The sequence below is a fragment of the Rosa chinensis genome, chromosome 1, assembly GCF_002994745.2.
Source record: "Rosa chinensis cultivar Old Blush chromosome 1, RchiOBHm-V2, whole genome shotgun sequence".
Lineage (NCBI taxonomy): Eukaryota > Viridiplantae > Streptophyta > Magnoliopsida > Rosales > Rosaceae > Rosa > Rosa chinensis.
This window is the reverse complement of record NC_037088.1, coordinates 14,353,557-14,371,359: the sequence shown is the minus strand read 5'-3', so window position 1 is coordinate 14,371,359 and position 17,803 is coordinate 14,353,557. Positions and strand designations below refer to the sequence as shown.

The 17,803-nt window shown below is 38.1% G+C and overlaps 1 protein-coding gene and 1 long non-coding RNA gene across 3 annotated transcripts; both read right to left on the bottom strand.

The window, feature by feature from the left end:
- Nucleotides 1-14,270: 14,270 nt before the first annotated feature.
- LOC112197052 lies at nt 14,271-15,188 on the bottom strand. Of its 2 annotated transcripts, XR_002935544.2 has the most exons (4): nt 15,166-15,188; nt 14,816-15,071; nt 14,575-14,705; nt 14,271-14,492 (listed from the first exon to the last, which is right to left on the bottom strand). It is a non-coding gene; the product is annotated as an uncharacterized LOC112197052 (long non-coding RNA). The 2 variants fall into 2 exon arrangements; XR_005801656.1 differs by lacking the exon at nt 15,166-15,188 and having other exon boundaries at nt 14,816-15,135.
- Nucleotides 15,189-16,111: 923 nt separating this feature from the next.
- On the bottom strand, nt 16,112-16,675 carry LOC112201828. The gene is made up of 2 exons (XM_024342756.2): nt 16,481-16,675; nt 16,112-16,359 (listed from the first exon to the last, which is right to left on the bottom strand). The coding sequence occupies exons 1-2, from the start codon at nt 16,664-16,666 to the stop codon at nt 16,114-16,116; spliced, it is 432 nt and encodes a 143-aa protein (XP_024198524.1). The 5' UTR covers nt 16,667-16,675; the 3' UTR covers nt 16,112-16,113.
- Nucleotides 16,676-17,803: the final 1,128 nt, after the last annotated feature.

Here is a 17,803-nt window from a genome sequence, read left to right as displayed (position 1 = left end):
TCGGCCAATCCCAAATGAATCACTGATTCCAGTCAATTTCTCCCAACACCAGAAAAATCAAATTCATTCCCAAATCACAAAAATAAATTCCAAACCAAATTCAAGTGCTTTAAACCCTATCCCAAGCACAAATTCAAAATTAATGGGTCATCTACCCATTTAAATCTCAAATGCTGGAACTACATGTGGTTTGATCCTGCAAAGGGTATGTAGGCAATCTAGAAACAAATTTATCTAGATGCAACCGCGTCCTAAACACAAAATCGAATCCCTGATTCACTTACACCAAATTCGTCCAAACACTACTCTCATTCCAAAGTCAAAACCCTCCAATGAGTCATCCGCTCATTAGAACTCTTGAACTACGAGTGGCTTGATCCCTCTCCTAGGGTACGTAGGCAACTCATTTAGATATCTAGGTGTAGCCGCAAAAACAAACAAATACACATCTCATCAATTAGTTCCTTCATAAATGGAATCAAAGGGTGTTTCCCTGTAACAGGAGATTTTAATTAAGAGACACATTCTGTCTTGAATGGGTGGAATCTAAAATAATAAAAACTATATTCACTAGATGAATACGAGTGAAATTATGTTAGGTGACATTTTCGCTCACTGTGTGCAATTTTTACTCAATAGTGGGTCGCTATGTGTTATTTGCCTCTCTCTACCTATTTAATGGATTGACACACGCTCTTATATATATATATATATATATATAGTATAGAATTAATCATAATAAACTGAGAAAACAAGAATTGTTTTAAACCATTTTATTTGAAGAAATAAAAGAAGAAGTTAGAATTTAAATTTCAATAAGGATTAAATACTGTTTACTCCCTATACTTATAGGGTTTCATCGTTTCAGACCCTGACCTTCGAATTTCACCTAAAAAGTCCCTGAACTCTCAATTTCCTCCCAATTGGTCCCTGCCGTCAAAATTTTATGTTAAAGTTGCCGAAAATGTCTATAATGCCCTCACTTACTTTGTTTTTTTTTTTTAATTTATTTTTCTCTCTCTTTTATTTCTTTTTTTTTTCATTTCACCTCTTGAAGGTCTGTGTATTGGAACCATCTTGATGAGGAGATGAACAGAAGGAGGCGAGAGAGGCGGAAGAAGAAGAAGAGGTAAAAAGAAAAAAAAATTAAAAAAAGAGAGGGAGAGAAATATAAATATATATATATATATATATTTTAAGTAAATGAGGGTATAATGGACTTTTTAGGGGAAGATAACTGAGTTTTTGACGGCAGGAACCAGTTGGGAGGAAATTGGGAGTTCATGGACTTTTTAGGTGAAATTCGAAGGTCAGGGACTGAAACGATGAACCCTATAAGTATAGGGAGTAAGCAATATTTAACCCTTTCAATAATCTATAATTGTTAAATTAAGAATTGTAAAAGTAAATGGAGATTGGAAATGGTCTACTCATTTCATTTCATAACCCCTTTATATTGGGAGAGAATTACAATGGAAATAACAATTACAATGATGACATTAACTACTGATTGGTTCGTAATCCATGTTGATTGATGTTAATCAGTAATTGCTTGATTCCCTCTCCGTCAATCACTTTGACGAAGGCACACAATATGTTTTTCCTTTAACACTCCCCCTTGTGTCAAGTCAAAGACGAAATGGTGCATGAGTTGTTGCCTCACTAAAAACTTTGCCAAGTAACAATAAAAACCCTGTGGGACAAAAATACACCTTGGTCGAAGGAAAAGAGCACAACGCACCTTCTACATTTGAGAATGACATGTGTGTGTTAGACTCCCCCTGACGTCTACACCTCCCCCTGATCTTTACATTAATCAAGTGAGTTTGGAAAGTCTTCGCATTCCTATGCTTTTCACATGTTTCTCTACTGTGGCCTTAAGTAGTGATTTGGTGAACAAATCTGCCACATTCTCCTCAGACCTTACTTGATTCACTTGAATCTTGAGGAGGGTCTGTTGTTGTTGATTGTAGGAAAACTTTGGCGATATGTGTTTTGTATTATCCCCTTGATATATCTTAGCTTCATCTGTTCGATGCAAGCTGCATTATCTTCATAAATACAAGTAGACTCTTCAGTGGTAGAACTCAAACCACTAGTCCCTCGAATATGTGTAATGATAGCTCTTAACCATATACACTCACGAACCATCTCAAGTAGAGCAATGATCTCTGAGTGGTTCGAGGAGGTAGCCACAAGGGTTTGCTTGGTTGATCTCCAAGATATCGCCGTGTTCCCAATGGTGAGTACATAACCATTTTGGGAACGACCTTTATGTGGGTCATAGAGGTACCCAGTATCAGCAAAACCAACCAAAACGTCATTTGGTGTTTCAGTGTAGTGAGTGGCGCTTTCGCCATCAACATTTCCTTTAGGGATTGCAGTTCCATATGCGGTCCCTCTTGTCTCTCTGTAGGGAAAGAACAGTCTCAAGTCAATGGTTCCTTTTAGATATCGAAAATGTTCTTGATACCATTCCAGTGACACTGCGTTGGCGCTGAGCTAAATCTAGCTAACAAGTTCACTGAGAATGCAATGTCTGGTCGAGTAAATTGGACTAAGTACAATAATGCGCCTATTGCACTTAGGTAGGGAATTTCATCTCCCAACACCTTTTCGTCATCTTCCTTTGGACGAAATGGATCTTTCCTTGCATCCAAACTTCGACCGATCATGGGAGTGCTAGCAGGATGTGCTTTGTCCATGTTATATCGCCTGACTTTTGGATAAATGCATACTGGTGGATTAATATTCCACAAACTCGGTGTTCTAGTTCAAGGCCTAGATGGAATCGAGTTTTTCCCAAGATCCTTCATCTCAAATTCGGATTTCAAGTAACTCGCAGTTTCTCTTATTTCATCAAGAGTACCAGTTATGACATATACTACTACAATTGCAAATCCGGAACTTGTTTTCTTTATGAATACGCAGGGGCATAATTCATCGTTCTTATATCCCTTCCCAATCAAGTAGTCACTTAGACGGGTATACCACATCCGTCTGGATTGTTTCAATCCGTAAAGTGAGCGTTTCAACTTAATTGCAAACGCACTCTGTGGTTTAGAGTCACTTGACTTGGGTAATGTGAGGCCATTAGGCACTTTTCATATATATCTCTGAATCTAGATCCCCATCTATATGCAGTAACCACATCCATGAGCTGCATTTCTAGTCCTTCGGAAATTACTAAGCTAACTACGTAGCGGAACGTTATAACGTCCATTACGGGAGAGTATGTCTCCTCGTAGTCAATTCCAGGGCGTTGTGAGAAACCTTGCGCCACAAGGCGAGCCTTGTACCTCAGGACTTCATTTTTCTCATTACGCTTCCTGACAAAGACTCATTTATGTCCTACAGGCTTTACACTTGGTGGGGTTAGCACTACCTGACCAAATACCTGTCTCTTTGTCAGAGAATCTAATTCTACTTGGATTGATTCTTTCCATTTTGGCCAATCTGCTCTTTGTTGACATTTTTCAACAGAGCGTGGTTCGATATCATCGTGCTCTATGATTCCTTGAGCAACAGTATATATATCATCAATGTGTATCGAAGATCTTTCTATCAATTCATACGTACTCTCGTAATCCGTTGAGATTTCTTTGTTCTCTGGAATCATTTCAAACATCGGAGCGTCCTCCAGTATTGATTCATGGACATAACTATAATCAGAGACAATCTCATGAGAGGGATTCTATACATTGATGATTTGGTTTGTGCCTTACTCACCCTCTTCTTCCTTGGGTGAGTGTCAATCGAACCAAGTGACCTCCCCCTCTTCCTTGGGGAGCCACGGCCTCAACCACACCTCCACTAAGTGTGGTTGCACTGCCTCTATCTGCGGCACCGTGCCCCTTGTTGGGGACTTCTAACCTTGCAGGCACATTTGCAGCTGGTATATGTGATCTCGTCACTTTTACGATATCAGTAAACGCATCAGGCATCGAATCTGCTACGTTCTGAAAATCGATTATTCTTTTCACTTCACTTTCACTTTATGAAGTGCGGGGATCAAGATGAGACAGAGTGGGGACAAACCACGACAATTCCTGTCGTTCCTTTGGAAAATCCTTTTTCCTATCTTCCCCTAACGACGGGAAGACTGTCTCATCAAAGTGACAATCCGCAAATCTAGCGGTAGAGAGATCGCCTGTCAAGGGTTCCAAATAGTGGATAATTGTTGGGGATTCGTATCCAACATAAATACTTAATCGTCTCTGAGGACCCATTGTGGTGCGCTGTGGGGGCGCAATAGGCACATATACTGCTCAACCAAATATGCGTAAGTGTGAAGTGTCAGGCTCATATCCAGTTACCAACTGGTACGTAGAAAATGGTTGGCTAGCTGTGGGTCTTAAACGAATAAGTAAAGCTGCGTGCAATATTGCATAACCCCATGTAGATATAGGCAGGTTGGTGCGCATAACCAATGCCCTAGCCACCATCTGTAGCCTTTTAATGGTGGCTTCTGCGAGACCATTTTGTGTATGCACATGGGGTATATGATGCTCTACATCGATCCAAATAGATATGCAATAAGCATCAAATGCTTTTGATGTAAACTTTCCAGTATTATCAAGCCTTATAGACTTGATAGGGTGATCAGGGTGGTGAGCCCTTAAATGTATAATCTGTGCTAGGAGTATTGCAGCATTTCTTGTGGACAATAAAATGACATGTGACCAGATTGTCGAAGCATCCACCAGAACCATAAAATACTTGAATGGTCCGCATTCTGGATGGATAGGTCCACAGACATCTCTTTGTATCCTTTGTAAGAATGGAATGTTTTGTTTTGTAGCTTTAGCATAGGAAGGTCTCGATCCTGTTTTTGCTAAAGAGCAGGCTTTGCAAAACGAGTGATGTGCCTTTGAAATAGTCAATGAGGCATAATGGGAGGGAGGTAGTGCTTCTGGTACTTCAGAAGGCAATGACTGCATTTGAGCAATACTAGAACCGACACCTTGCAGTGTGACAGATTTTTCTCCCATTTTTCACTCGAAAGAAGGGATGTCCGTGTGAGTTCTTTTAAAAAAACGGATCATCATGTCATGACCTCGATGCCATAGGCGGTCATGCAAAAGCCTGTATGAGTCAGGGTCCCACATTTCATTGTTGGTGACAATATAGGATTCAATGATCCAAATCGTAGTGAGGTACAGTCCACTAGATTGACTCATAAGTTTCTCTAAAATGTGTTTCCTTCCACAGTCATTAGATGTAATATCAAGGTATTCATTTCCATTCTCACGGTGTGTTGTTACATGATAACCGTTGGCACAAATATCTTTGAAACTTAACAAGGTTCGATTAGCTCTTGGTGCATATAGAGCGTTTGTGACTTGAAATGTTGCGCCATTATGCAGCAAAAATTTGGTAGTTCCTCGCCCTTTTATTAGTTGTGATAATCCAATCATCGTAGTCACAGAGGAATTATAGGCTATTAGTTCAATGAATAATTGCCTATTTCTTAATATTGTGTGGGTAGTCCTACTATCAATTAAGCACTCAAGTTCTCCTCCATTCATTCCTACAAATAAATGGGAGGTATTTAGAAAATATAACTCATATTCTTTAGAGTATTTCTTATTTGCGTAGAATGGTATTCTTTTCATTCTAATAATTTTTCTCTAGATGTATTGCTTTACATCTTTATAGTGCTATGTCGAACCATGTAAATATGTTTAGTAAATAAATTTGAATAAATTCAGTGCTTCAGAATAAAATTCAAAATTTATTAATAAGCCAACGATAATCAAATCAAGGTCTTGTTCAGAAATCTTATTCATCAATCCATGATTGAAAATAAACTTTAAGACCAAACAATAGTCTAATTAAACTTTATGCCTTCACAACTGTCTTTGGAAAATAAAATGAATAAAGCAGATTAGTCAAGATTGAGAGCATCCATTGACTTAGCAAGTTCCTCTTTGCCATTGGAGTCTGCAACTGTAAGGTTGACGTCTAGGTCATGACCTCCTTCTTCCATATAGTGAGCCACTTGTTCTTTAGACTCTCTATACCTCTTGTAATTGGCTGCTACTCTGTTGTTTGCTTGGCAGTTCTTGTACCAATGCCCAATGAATCCACACCTATAGCATGGTTTATTGTCAACTCTTTCCTTTGGCATCTTGTTTCCATGATCCCCATGTCCCTTTCCACGTGGTGCATTGTTGCCACGTGGGTAGGGATCAGCACGTCTAAACCCTCTTGCATTGGAGTTATTTCCACCTTTCATTTTTCCATAATTAGCCTCAGAAATTTTCTTTGTCCCAGTGGGCCTGGCATTGTTATTCAAGAGAATCTTATTTTGTCTCTCAGCCACTTGCAGTAGGCTTATCAACTTATTGAAGGTTGTGATGCTTTTGTTGTCATAATCCAACTGATACTGGTTCGCTAGTATAAAAGCTGAATTAGGAAAGGTGGTAAGAGTCTTGTAGATCATATCATCTTCTGTGATTTCCCTTCCACAGAAATTGAGACGTGCCTTTAAGCGCAACATGTCCTTGTTGAAGTCATTGACCTTTTTATAGTCAAGCAAGCAGATTCCATTCCACTGAACAGCCAGTCCTGGGATCAAAGTATCGTGAATGTTCCCAAAACGTCCTTTAAGGGCATCCCACAGTGCTTTGGGTGTCTTCAACTGAAGGTACTCCCAGCGTAGGCTAGGATCAATATGTCGCCTCAGAAAAATTAAGGCATCTGCTTTCACCTTATTAGATAGTTCATCATCTTTGGGATCAGTACTGGTGGCAGTGTAGTCTTTTGCCACAAAGGCAGTTTCCATATCGGAAACCCAACGATGGTACTCAAGTCCTTCTGAGTCCAAGATGTCAAACTCAGGTCGAGTTGGATCAGCCATCTACATAAAACAAGAGAGAAGATATAAATTACGCAGTCATAAAGACATCCACGTAAAGTATTTTCCAAACATATGAATTAGATTTCAAGACCAAGATTCGTAATGGTCACATTTTTTTTCGATGCTATGTGAAAATACTTTATCACAGTAATTGAGTGTATAATGCGCATGAATTTTCATTATCATGGCCAAACGGTTTTGATATGTTGCATTAAAAATAATCATAGTACATTTAAATATATCATATAAAAATAAACTACATGGCATGCTCAAATTTCACAAATATACAACAAATTATATACTACACATAATAATAGCAATAATATATCATGCGTAAAATAAAATATAAATAATAGCATAATATAAAGGCATGCTTAGGAATAATTATATAAGAGTAAATAAAATTCACAAAACATGCTCACAATTGCATAATAAAAATATAAGCAATAAGATATAAAGCATTCTTAAACATAATTATAAATCATGCTTAAATATAATGATATAAAACATAAATAATAAGGCATGCTTAAAACAATCAAAATTATCTAATTAAACATGCTTAATAACAAAATATAATAAAAGCATAAACAATAAAGTATAAAGCATGCTTTGTTAAAATCATAAAATAAAATAAAGAAAACATACTTGATTTCGATAAAACAATTCTAGCACACGCGCGTGTTGATGCAGGCGTGCGTAGCGATGTTTTTGGACTTGAGAAAAACTGAACCGCTTCCTCTTTTTCAGTAATGGGCCTTGTTTTTTTTCTTTTTTTTTTTCTGGGCTGCAAGTCTACTTTTTTTTTCTTGTCTGGGCCGCAGGGCCTCTTTTTTTTCTTTTTTTTTTTTTTTTTCGTTTCTGGGCCTGCTGCTTCTTTTTTTTTTTTTTTTTATTTGGGCCGGGTGTAAACTTGGGCCCTTCTCTTTTTTTTTCGACCGGACCTTTTCTTTGGGCCGGGTCAGACCTCTTTCTCTCGCTTTTTTTTTTTTTTTTTTTCTTCTTCTTCCTCCGCGTTTTCTTCTGGTTTGCTCTTGAAGTGCAGGGGGTTTGGCCGGATGTGGGATGCTCCTGGAGGCAGCGACTGCAAGGTGGGGCAGCGAGCTGATGGGCTAACGCCGATCTGGGATCGAAGTGATGGAGCCGGGTCTGGGATCTGCAGTAGGCTGCTAGAGGCTCGGTGTCGATCTAGAATGCAGCTGGGCGCTGCTCGGCTGGTGAAGGATGCTGCGCTGCTGGGCTGGGGCTGCTCGGCCGGTGAAGGGTGCTGCACTGCTGGGCTGGGGCTGCTCGGCCGGTGAAGGATGCTGGGGATGGGTGTGGATCGCGCCAGCGGCGATGATTAGGAAGAAGATTGACGAAGCCGGTGACGGAATCGAGGCTGGAGGGTGAGCACAGGCACGGTGATGCAAGGGTTCTTCGGTCCCTATCTGATGGCCTGTGAAGTGAGGACTGGAAAGAATTTTTTTTTTTTTTTTTTGGATTGGAAGTGCGGCAGAAAAGAAGAAATTTTTCTTCTAGGGTTTTTTTCTTGGCTATTGGCTCTGAGCGTGCTGATAACGTGTAAAAGTAAATGGAGATTGGAAATGGTCTACTCATTTCATTTCATAACCCCTTTATATTGGGAGAGAATTACAATGGAAAGAACAATTACAATGATGACATTAACTACTGATTGGTTCGTAATCCATGCTGATTGATGTTAATCGGTAATTGCTTGATTCCCTCTCCGTCAATCACTTTGACGAAGGCACACAATATGTTTTTCCTTTAACAAGAATCAGTTATTACTCATGTTACTTTTCACTATTCCAAGGGTAAATCAGGTATATATGAGAACACAAAAATATTAATTATACAATAACACTCTACAAAGAAGGTTTGCTGACGTGAATTTGGTTTAGATAAATAAAAAAATATGTATGAGTTTTTCCCAATACTTCTTTAGAAAATTAGTTTATATCTAATTTTTTTCTATGAATTAGATGGGTATAAGTTACATGCACAGTTGGAAATGTAATTTAAGTGCATGATCGGAAATGTTAATATTAGATTCGTCACATTTCTCTCTGAAACTATGGAATTGCATCGACACGCTGCACATACATATAGAACAACCACCTTGTTTTCATGAAGTTCGTTGAAAATACAAAGTGACATGGAGGAAGAGAAGTGATTAAAAATTGGGCAGCTATGTTGGAGACTTCATATATGAGAAAAAAGGTGTCTACTTGGTAATTAAAGCAAGTATTGTATTATAAATAGAGGACGCTTCAAGAAAGGGAAAAAGTGATCGAGTTGGGGGATAAAGGAATTAGGGATACTCTACTAGTTTTCTCTCCCTCTGTTGTTTTTCTCATGTATGTTGTACTTCTTTTAGAATATTTTTGATTCCTATTATGTTTTTCTAATTTTCTTAAGGGAGCTTCTATTCATACCTCCAAAATTGGCATTTGGACCTCTTTCTTTTTTCAAGTGATAGTTGACTTTGTCAACTCATGTCAAATTACTAATAAAGACACAAAAAAGAAAGAAAAAAATAATTAAAAAAAGTTTTTTTCCCCCTTTTACAGGTATGAAATCAACAAATGTCATCGTCATGCCGTTTTTTCCCTTTTGTTTTTGTTATGGTCTTCATCCTTACCAAGCAGCAGAGAAATCAACAGATCAGTTCCTTGAGTTAATTTCGGATATGCAATATTCTCTAACCAAAAAACCAACAGACCACTTTCTCTTAAAATCATACTCATCCATTGGAGCGTACTGTTCGAGCAAATATATGAAACGAGGGAATCTTAGGAAGTTGAAGAAATGAACTGCTCTTGGTCTCTAAAGATGCATATGCCTACAAAATACAACGATAAGCAAGGGAGGAGGGAGGGGGAGAGAGTTATCAATTGATTTTTTTTTTTCAGCTTAGTTATATCAAGAGTAAAATAATATTGTGAAAAGTTCAAAAATTGATGGAGGTCTAACTACCGATTTTGGAGGTATATGAATAGAACACTCTAAAAAAAAGTTTTTATTGATATTATCGGATGATGTGTATTATGGGAAAATTAGGGAGGTGTAAATAGCATATTGGTTATTTGTAAAAGTAAGCGAGAGTTCTATTAAGTGGGGAGGTCTAAATACTAATTTTGGAGGTATGAATAGAAGCTCCCTTTTCTTAAACTTAGGAAAAAAACCCACTGCTTTGAAATAATCCTCTCTTAGTTAACATGTGGAAAGTACATGTCAATTGGATTTTGATATTTTTTTTCTCTCTTAAATTTTATAAAATAGTAAATAATCAATGAATTATAGAAAAAAGAAAAAAGAAAAAAAAACTAGATTTTCTAATGAAAAAAAAAATTGTACCTTTGGTGGTCAATGACCGTTCTTCCTGTTTTACTCTCTCTTGATAAAAATGTTTTCTCTGCATATTAATAGATTATGGGAATAACATAAAGTTCAAAAATTTAACCATTTAAAGCAGAATTGGCTTAATATAATCGATTCAATTTGATCCTATAACAATAAATTTCTTTTAGATTTAACATAAAGGACTATGATGAATATGTAAAAAAACAACGATAACAAGGCGCTCCGAGCTTCTCGGTGAGACCTTGGTTTTTGAAACTTAGGTTTCGACTGGTGGTGGCGTTTCTTCCTTCGAAAAAGGCGGCGATCGTGGACGGCGGTGACGTAAGGAGGGATCTTTGTGGCGATCGTGGGTGCGGCGAGGGGTTTGCTTAGACCATGGTGGCAGTTTTCCATCCAGGGGGTGAGTGAAGAGAGCGACAGCAACGGAGAACTTCTGGGGATTGCCTTCACGGTTGTCGTCTGGGCTGCAGAGGAGGAGCGAGCACGAGTCGGGTCTGGGCTCGAGATCGCAAGGTTTTGAGTTGGGCTTAGCGGCGAAAGTCTGTTTGGTTGAAAGGTCGGGTCTCGGAGTTGCGGTGGGCAGATTTCCAATCTCTGAGGGGGGATCTGTTGCAAGGGTAGCAGGCAGAGGCTTCAGCGGTCTTTGCTCGAGATGGTGATGCACGGTTGGAGAAGCAGGCCGCCAGAGCTACGGTGCGTCGTCGGAGAACAGACTGGTGGCGGCGGCGAAGGAGCAATGAGTAGGGATACGTCTCCCTTGTTGGCTTGGGTTTGGGCCAGGGTTTCTGGGCCTGGGTTCAACCTTGGGCTGATGGGGCAGGGGCCAATTCCTGCCAGGCAAGGTTTGACTTGGGCTTGAGCCTACGGGCTTGGGCCTACTGGCTTAGGCTCAGATCAAGGCAATATGGGCCCTCATGTATTAGGATATGAGCCTGTTTGAGGGTGGATTAACTTCTATGAGTCTTCTATGACGTTTCTAGTCTCTTGTTTGTACCACAATTGTATGATTGGCAAGTGAGGGCTAGTTGAATGATTCTTTTGCGTAGGAGGCGAGGTTTTTTCATTCTTGTATAGGCTCGCTTAAATGTGAGTGTCCCAGTGATCTTTAAAGGTTTGCTTTAGCTTAGGTAGATTACTCCGGATTTTCTTGCCGGATTTCTTATGTAAGTTTTGGTAGACTTCAGCCATTTTTCTGTTGATCTAATGAATTCAACTTCTATTTAAAAAAAAAATAAAGGACTACACTCCAATTATAAGAGAACCAAGCAAACCACTATTCCCGTAAATTATATATAGAAATTTACGTGAAAATATTACAGATATTTATTTTGTTGATGTATAATATCGTAGAACACACATACACACATGTTACAAACAACCCTTAAGCACTAGCTCAGTACCTATTTTAATTTATACCACAAAGGGATTCAGCCTCAGACGAGTCCTTATTTATCATAATATGGACGAGAACAAGTCCAATATTGATTTATAACCTATATCGGAACAGGTTTGACAAGAAGAGAAGTTAAGCACAACTCTACCATGAGTATAACCATCTTCATACTTGTACATAACATCAATTACGCGTAGTAAATTGAGAATTAGCAACAATAGTGGCCTAGGGATAGTAGCGATAGGGTGAACCAATCCTTCATTTACATCCTTCCATGCATCATTTACTTGTTTAGTTAGTTCAATCATCGCTTCTTCTTCTGTAGTATAGTGTTCTTTCATATATCATTCCACAGCTGAGACAACATGTCCTCTCTTTTGCTCAAGATGCACACATGTATTACACTTAAAATAAATTACAAACTTTTTACTTATTGATTCATTCCATAGAGGCTTGCTACCGGAATCTAGAAGATGTGTGGATAATGCCGCACTTAGAAGCATTGAAAATAAGCATGCTACGGAAGCTTGGGGTATCATTGAGAACTTATCTAAGCAAAGTGCAAGGTGGGACTCTAATGATCGAAGAAGACCAAGAGATGAATTTGAGAAACCAAGGAACCGTGAATTTTATGATAAGCATAAGAGTTGAGATTCCTATGATGAGCCTAGGAGAGGCCGTGATTCCCTTGATGATTCAGGAGGAGCCGTGAGTTGTACGATGATAGCTAAATTTATAAGCTATTGATTTTCCTTATTCTCCTGCAAATATGTCAATTGTAATATAGGGAAATAAGGGTCTCCCGCAGAGGATTAAGTTAAACTAAAAACTTCAACAAAAGTCACAAAACGTGACTGCAGTTCCTACTGAACAGCAGTCGAAAAACAAACTAAAATCCTAACCAAAACAACCCAGAAAAATATGAAAATTTACAGAGAAGTATTAAACACACAAAAATTCCAGCACACAAAATTTGGGAATTTTTGGAGTTCGTTTACTATGAGAATAAAATACGTCAAAACAGAGAACAGAAAGAAAAACGAAACTGGAACAGATTTGAGATTGGTTGATATCAATTAATGAAACTAGCTAGGAAGGAAGTATCCACCCCCAACAATCACACACAACACACTTTGTCCAATTTACTTCCAATTAACTTAGTTGAAGACGCTCAGATTGGCTCGGTACGCTTGAACACAACCTATTACTCTTTCTTACTTTGCACACTAGGCAGGAAGTGCTCTACACCTAGACTATTCCCAAGCAATGCAACCTAAAGGTACGCTTATTAGATTAAACATGCAGAGATCATTAAGTTTGAAAAGAGTTTGAGCAATCAGTAGGCATCTCAAATAACTTAGAGCCTTGCTAAACCTAGGGTTTTGTTTACTTGCTAGTGAAAACTACCAATTACTTCTCTAGACAATTTGAGGAATCCAACTATTGATCCAGGCATCAAACAATCAAAGTATTAGAACCGTAGCATGCATACCAAGTAGGCCTCCAAAGCATACAAACATAGAATTCATCAATGAGAAATCGGTAAACAAAACCTCAACTTTATTAATTGGAAAACAAATTGAATGTCAAAGTATGTTATGGATCATGTCTAGGGGCTTCAACTGCCCCCTAACTACTGGAAATTTAGTTACACATAATGGGAATCAAAAACACAAAATAATAAAAAAGGGAGGAAGAAGAAGAGAGCGAGAGCTGCTGCAGATTGATCTCCTTTTATATGCTTAGAGGTTAGGAAATCCAAACACTATGCCAATAATAGCTTCAGACGACATATTATATCTGTCGTCTGATATGCAAATTATATGTAGTCTATCCAGCTGCCATCTCTTATAGCATCAGACGACAGATATCCTCTGTCGTCTGTTCTCACTCAGACAACAGAAGTTTCGTAAGACTCTGTCGTCTGAACAACCCAACTTTGAAGGATATGGAACTTTCTGTAGTTATTAATCATATACAACGACATATTAATGTTGTTGAAATGAGGTACAAACTACAGTTTTAATAAAACCTCTGTCGTCTTAAGACAAATAAGAAAACATATATATGTGGTCTGAAGTTACCAAAATAAAGACTTGTTTGACAATCTATTGTTTGAATGCATTTTTAACGACATTTAATTGTTGTTTGTAAATCACTTATAATTGGGTAAATTATGCTCATATGTCGTCTAAGTAGTTGTAAGACTTTATTTTTATGTCGTCTGTCTCGTATTCCAACCACAATTTTAAGTTTTTATGTTGTCTGATAGAAAATAAAACTTCGTGTTTCTGTTGTTTGATAATCAATTGAACTTCATTTTTATGTTGTCTGTTAGAAGTATTTATGTTGTTTGATAGTGAATTGAACTTCAGTTTTCTGTTGTCTGTTAAAGGCATATCTGTTGTTTGATAGTAAATTGAACTTCAGTTTTCTGTTGTCTGTTAAAGGCATCTCTGTTGTTTGACAGTGAAATAAACTTCAGTTTTCTGTTGTTACTGTATTTGTGATACAACATATCATAAACCTGCATTTGTTGGATTTGAACCATAGCAAACCTCATTCTGTACAGTAGTCAATCGAGAAAGGCAGATTAATTATAAGATCTGAAATCAACAAATTCCTCATTGCATAAATCAACCCACCAAAATACATTCCCATCAGTAGCATAATACTAAACTAGCTAGCATGCTAGCCTTTACATTAAATGATTTTAATGACTGCCATTGTTGCACGGATCTTAATCTAACTAAGACAAAAACCTAGTAGCATCCATAGAGTAGTTACAGCAACTGCATGCATTTGTTCAACACTTTCCATCAGTTCTGTCAAAATGCACAAAAGCAGTTCCTAGCCACTACTACTGCTCATAACCTACCAGAAACAAAAGCATATATATAGGCAGTTCTGTCAAAATGCACAAAAGCAGTTCCTAGACACTACTACTGCTCATAACCTACCAGAAACAAAAGCATATATATAGGCTGATACTTAATTTTCTGGGAACTTCAAAACATGCTCAGCCCATTCCGCTCGGATCTCATCAATATCATTGACTGTGTAAACCAAATTTGACCTCGTTCCCCACTGCAATAAGGAAATGCAACAAATTAAATATGAAAGTTTCATGCACAGAGCATGCATGTACTATATCATTAAACAATAAAGTCCATAGGTAAGCAGTTGATCAATTTTACCTTCATACTAAAATCCAAGTTCTTGTCCTCCACAATTTCTTTCATGTAACGCATAATGAAATATCCACAAGTCTTGTCATTTTTTTGCTCCGGAATACCTTGAAAATACAGAATTAAGATAATGGAAGGTGAAATATACAATGAAGTACATAAAACTAACCACTACAAAAAGTTCAACCGACTCACAGCAAGATTCTTCCATTGAATTACTTTCCTTCCTTTCCGATTCTTGTGAGCATTATAGATTTTAATGGAGCTTCAAACAGAAAATGATAATTAGTAAACAAGTCCAGTACATGACCAAGTAACACCAACTGATCAATCACTATAGTACAATATAAGAGACTTACTTGTTGACAATAGATTTCCATTCCCTAGTATCGAGTCACCTTTTAAGTGGATCCATGAAGTGCACGACTTCTTCATTTGGGTTCACAATCGTCAACATCCAATGAGCACTATAGGATAACATAAAATTAAAAAAATCTGTTATATTACCATTAACAATATAACTTGGCAGACCAGATGCTTAAATTACTTTTTACGTACCCTGAGTTATATGGAACCACAAAGATTTGCCCTAACCTCCCTTGCCTATAGCGATCTGACAAAGACCGAGCCCTTTCAATGGGATTTCCACACCCAAGTGTACCAGTCTGATCAGGATCGACAAAGGCAACCATATCCACCATCCTACACTTCTTCAAGACTTCATGAAGGTAGCTACAAATTATTTTGGAATATGAAACTGTTAAAAGTACTTCAAAATAAACAGTGATACATGACGATCAAAATTCAATCGTATAATGAATTATTGACTATATGCACCCAGGTTGCTTTAATAATTCCTTACCTCATGTAAAACACTAGTACACGATTTGATACTTCTAGGTTATTGGCCATGGTATAGAGATCACTTCTAAACAGACAGACTTTCTTTGAATAGCCGAAAAGGTCCGCAGCAAATGTTGTGTGGATGGTGACCCCGTCTCTAAGGAAATTGTTCCCCCACGTGCACAAATCCTTTAATGTTGTTGGCAAATTCGGTGGCAAGTTTTCAAGGTCTTCATTATCATCAAATACATCTCTCATTCTCTTCTTGGTATTAGCACGATTTTTTTTCTAGTTGTGTAAACCAATAAGAGTACATGTTATCAACTTTTCCCAGATTAACATATTGCATATTGAACAAAACCATTTTCAAACTAGCTAAAATCTATATAAGACTGCTTGGTTACCTTCTGCTCAATGGCTTTAAGGGGTGCCTTTTCTCCAGGGATAACAACCAGGTTTCTTGGCTAGGCAACACAAGTACCAATGGCGTCGCTGACAGTGACAATCTCATCCTTCACTGGAATAGGTAACAGGGCATCATCAACAATGGCTCGAACAACTGAGACGCGCATATTTTCCTTTCCCAATGGAACACCATGTATCAGCTGATCGCTCGATGCAACATTCACTTGAATAATTGTTCCAATAGCAACAATGTTGTCCACTCTATCTACTGCCAGTTCACACTTATGCACCGCAGCAGTCGTCTCCTAAGACAAACAATGAAAATAAACAATTAGTTCATATATTTTAGTTTCATTAATAGTTCCACTAAAGCTGCAAACTATAGAAAATGAGAAAAGAAATAAATGAAGGGAATAATGGTGTTACCAGATCTGTGTTTGCGGAAGTTTTGGGAGCCATGATGTCTCTAACCTCCTCCTCGATTATTGCCGTTACTTTGGGGTTCCCTTCTGGAACTTCATGGTTCTCTTCAACTAACAATCCAGCTGCATCATCATTTAAAACCAACCTCTTCTTCACTGCATTGAGCTCACCGTCCGGATTATTCTGCATAACTTTCTCAGCATGTCGAGAACAACTCCCTTGTCCTGAACCAGGATCTTGAAGGGTTGTGATAGGTTTTGGTGACTCTAATGGCAGCTTCTTTTCATCAATTTTTGCCGCTAATTCTGCAAACTTGGCTGTCTAATATGCACGCTCCTCAGCAACCACTCTTTCTCTCTCCTGCTGCCATAAAGCTCTTTCCTTTGCAAGAATGGTTTCCTTCTTTTCCTCCAATATCCTCTTCACACTTTTCCTCACTGTCTCTTCAACACTTTTATTTCGTCGTTTAGGCAAGTCAAAGAACGAAGCTGGTTTGATATATCCTCCAACTCCCCGTACCCTACCAGGATGCTCGGGTCTCCCCAACGCCAAAGTGAGCACATCATCAGAACCTTGTGTGGTAATCGATCCATCAGACTCTTTCTGCTTTAACTTTTGCCAACACAAATATATAAACACACTTATGATTCAGGATGTAATTCTTGTACAATACCAATATCATCCATGAAAGTACCATGAAATGACTTACAATTTTATTGGCTGTCTCCTGCACCTCAACTGCTTTGAAGTTACCATTTTTGTCTTGCCATGCTTTCACCCATATTGTGGCACGATCGAGTTCCTCTATCGGGATTGTCGCGGACTATGACACATGAGAAACATATTAGGAGTGGATCAACATCACGATGTACCTAGCAAATTTATGTTATGAACCAAGAACTAACCAATTCTTCTTGTAAATTAGCGTATCCTTTACGCGCCATACGGTGAGGATACTTGTTTTCCTTTCTTTTTTCTATTTGGGCTTCACGCAGCTCCTACAAAGAAAATGATTAGGAACAAAATTGGATTCAACTTATTCAACATAGCTAAACTGAAACCAACAGATGGACTTAGTTTGTAAGAGTTCACAAACCTGAAATGCATCAGAAATCCTTTCAGCAACAAATTGTTCCCAATGTTCCTTGTTAATGCATCGATAGTCATCTGGAGGATTTTCCAACAGCTCAGGTGTATCAATAAAAGGTATAATGTACTTTTTAGTCAGTTTGCTTTTGAAATCCCGCCATTTGTTTGCAGCGGATGATATCACCAATTTCCTACATTCTTTAGGAATCACAAATGCCTCCTGCATAAAAACAGAAG

Excerpts from the sequence above, each read along its gene's own strand:
- LOC112201828 (XM_024342756.2), bottom strand. The coding sequence starts at position 16,666 with ATGCAGAATAATCCGGACGGTGAGCTCAATGCAGTGAAGAAGAGGTTG. Across the intron at positions 16,360-16,480 it reads CTTCCGCAAACACAGATCTG|GAGACGACTGCTGCGGTGCA; the intron begins GTAACACCATTA and ends TGTTTGTCTTAG.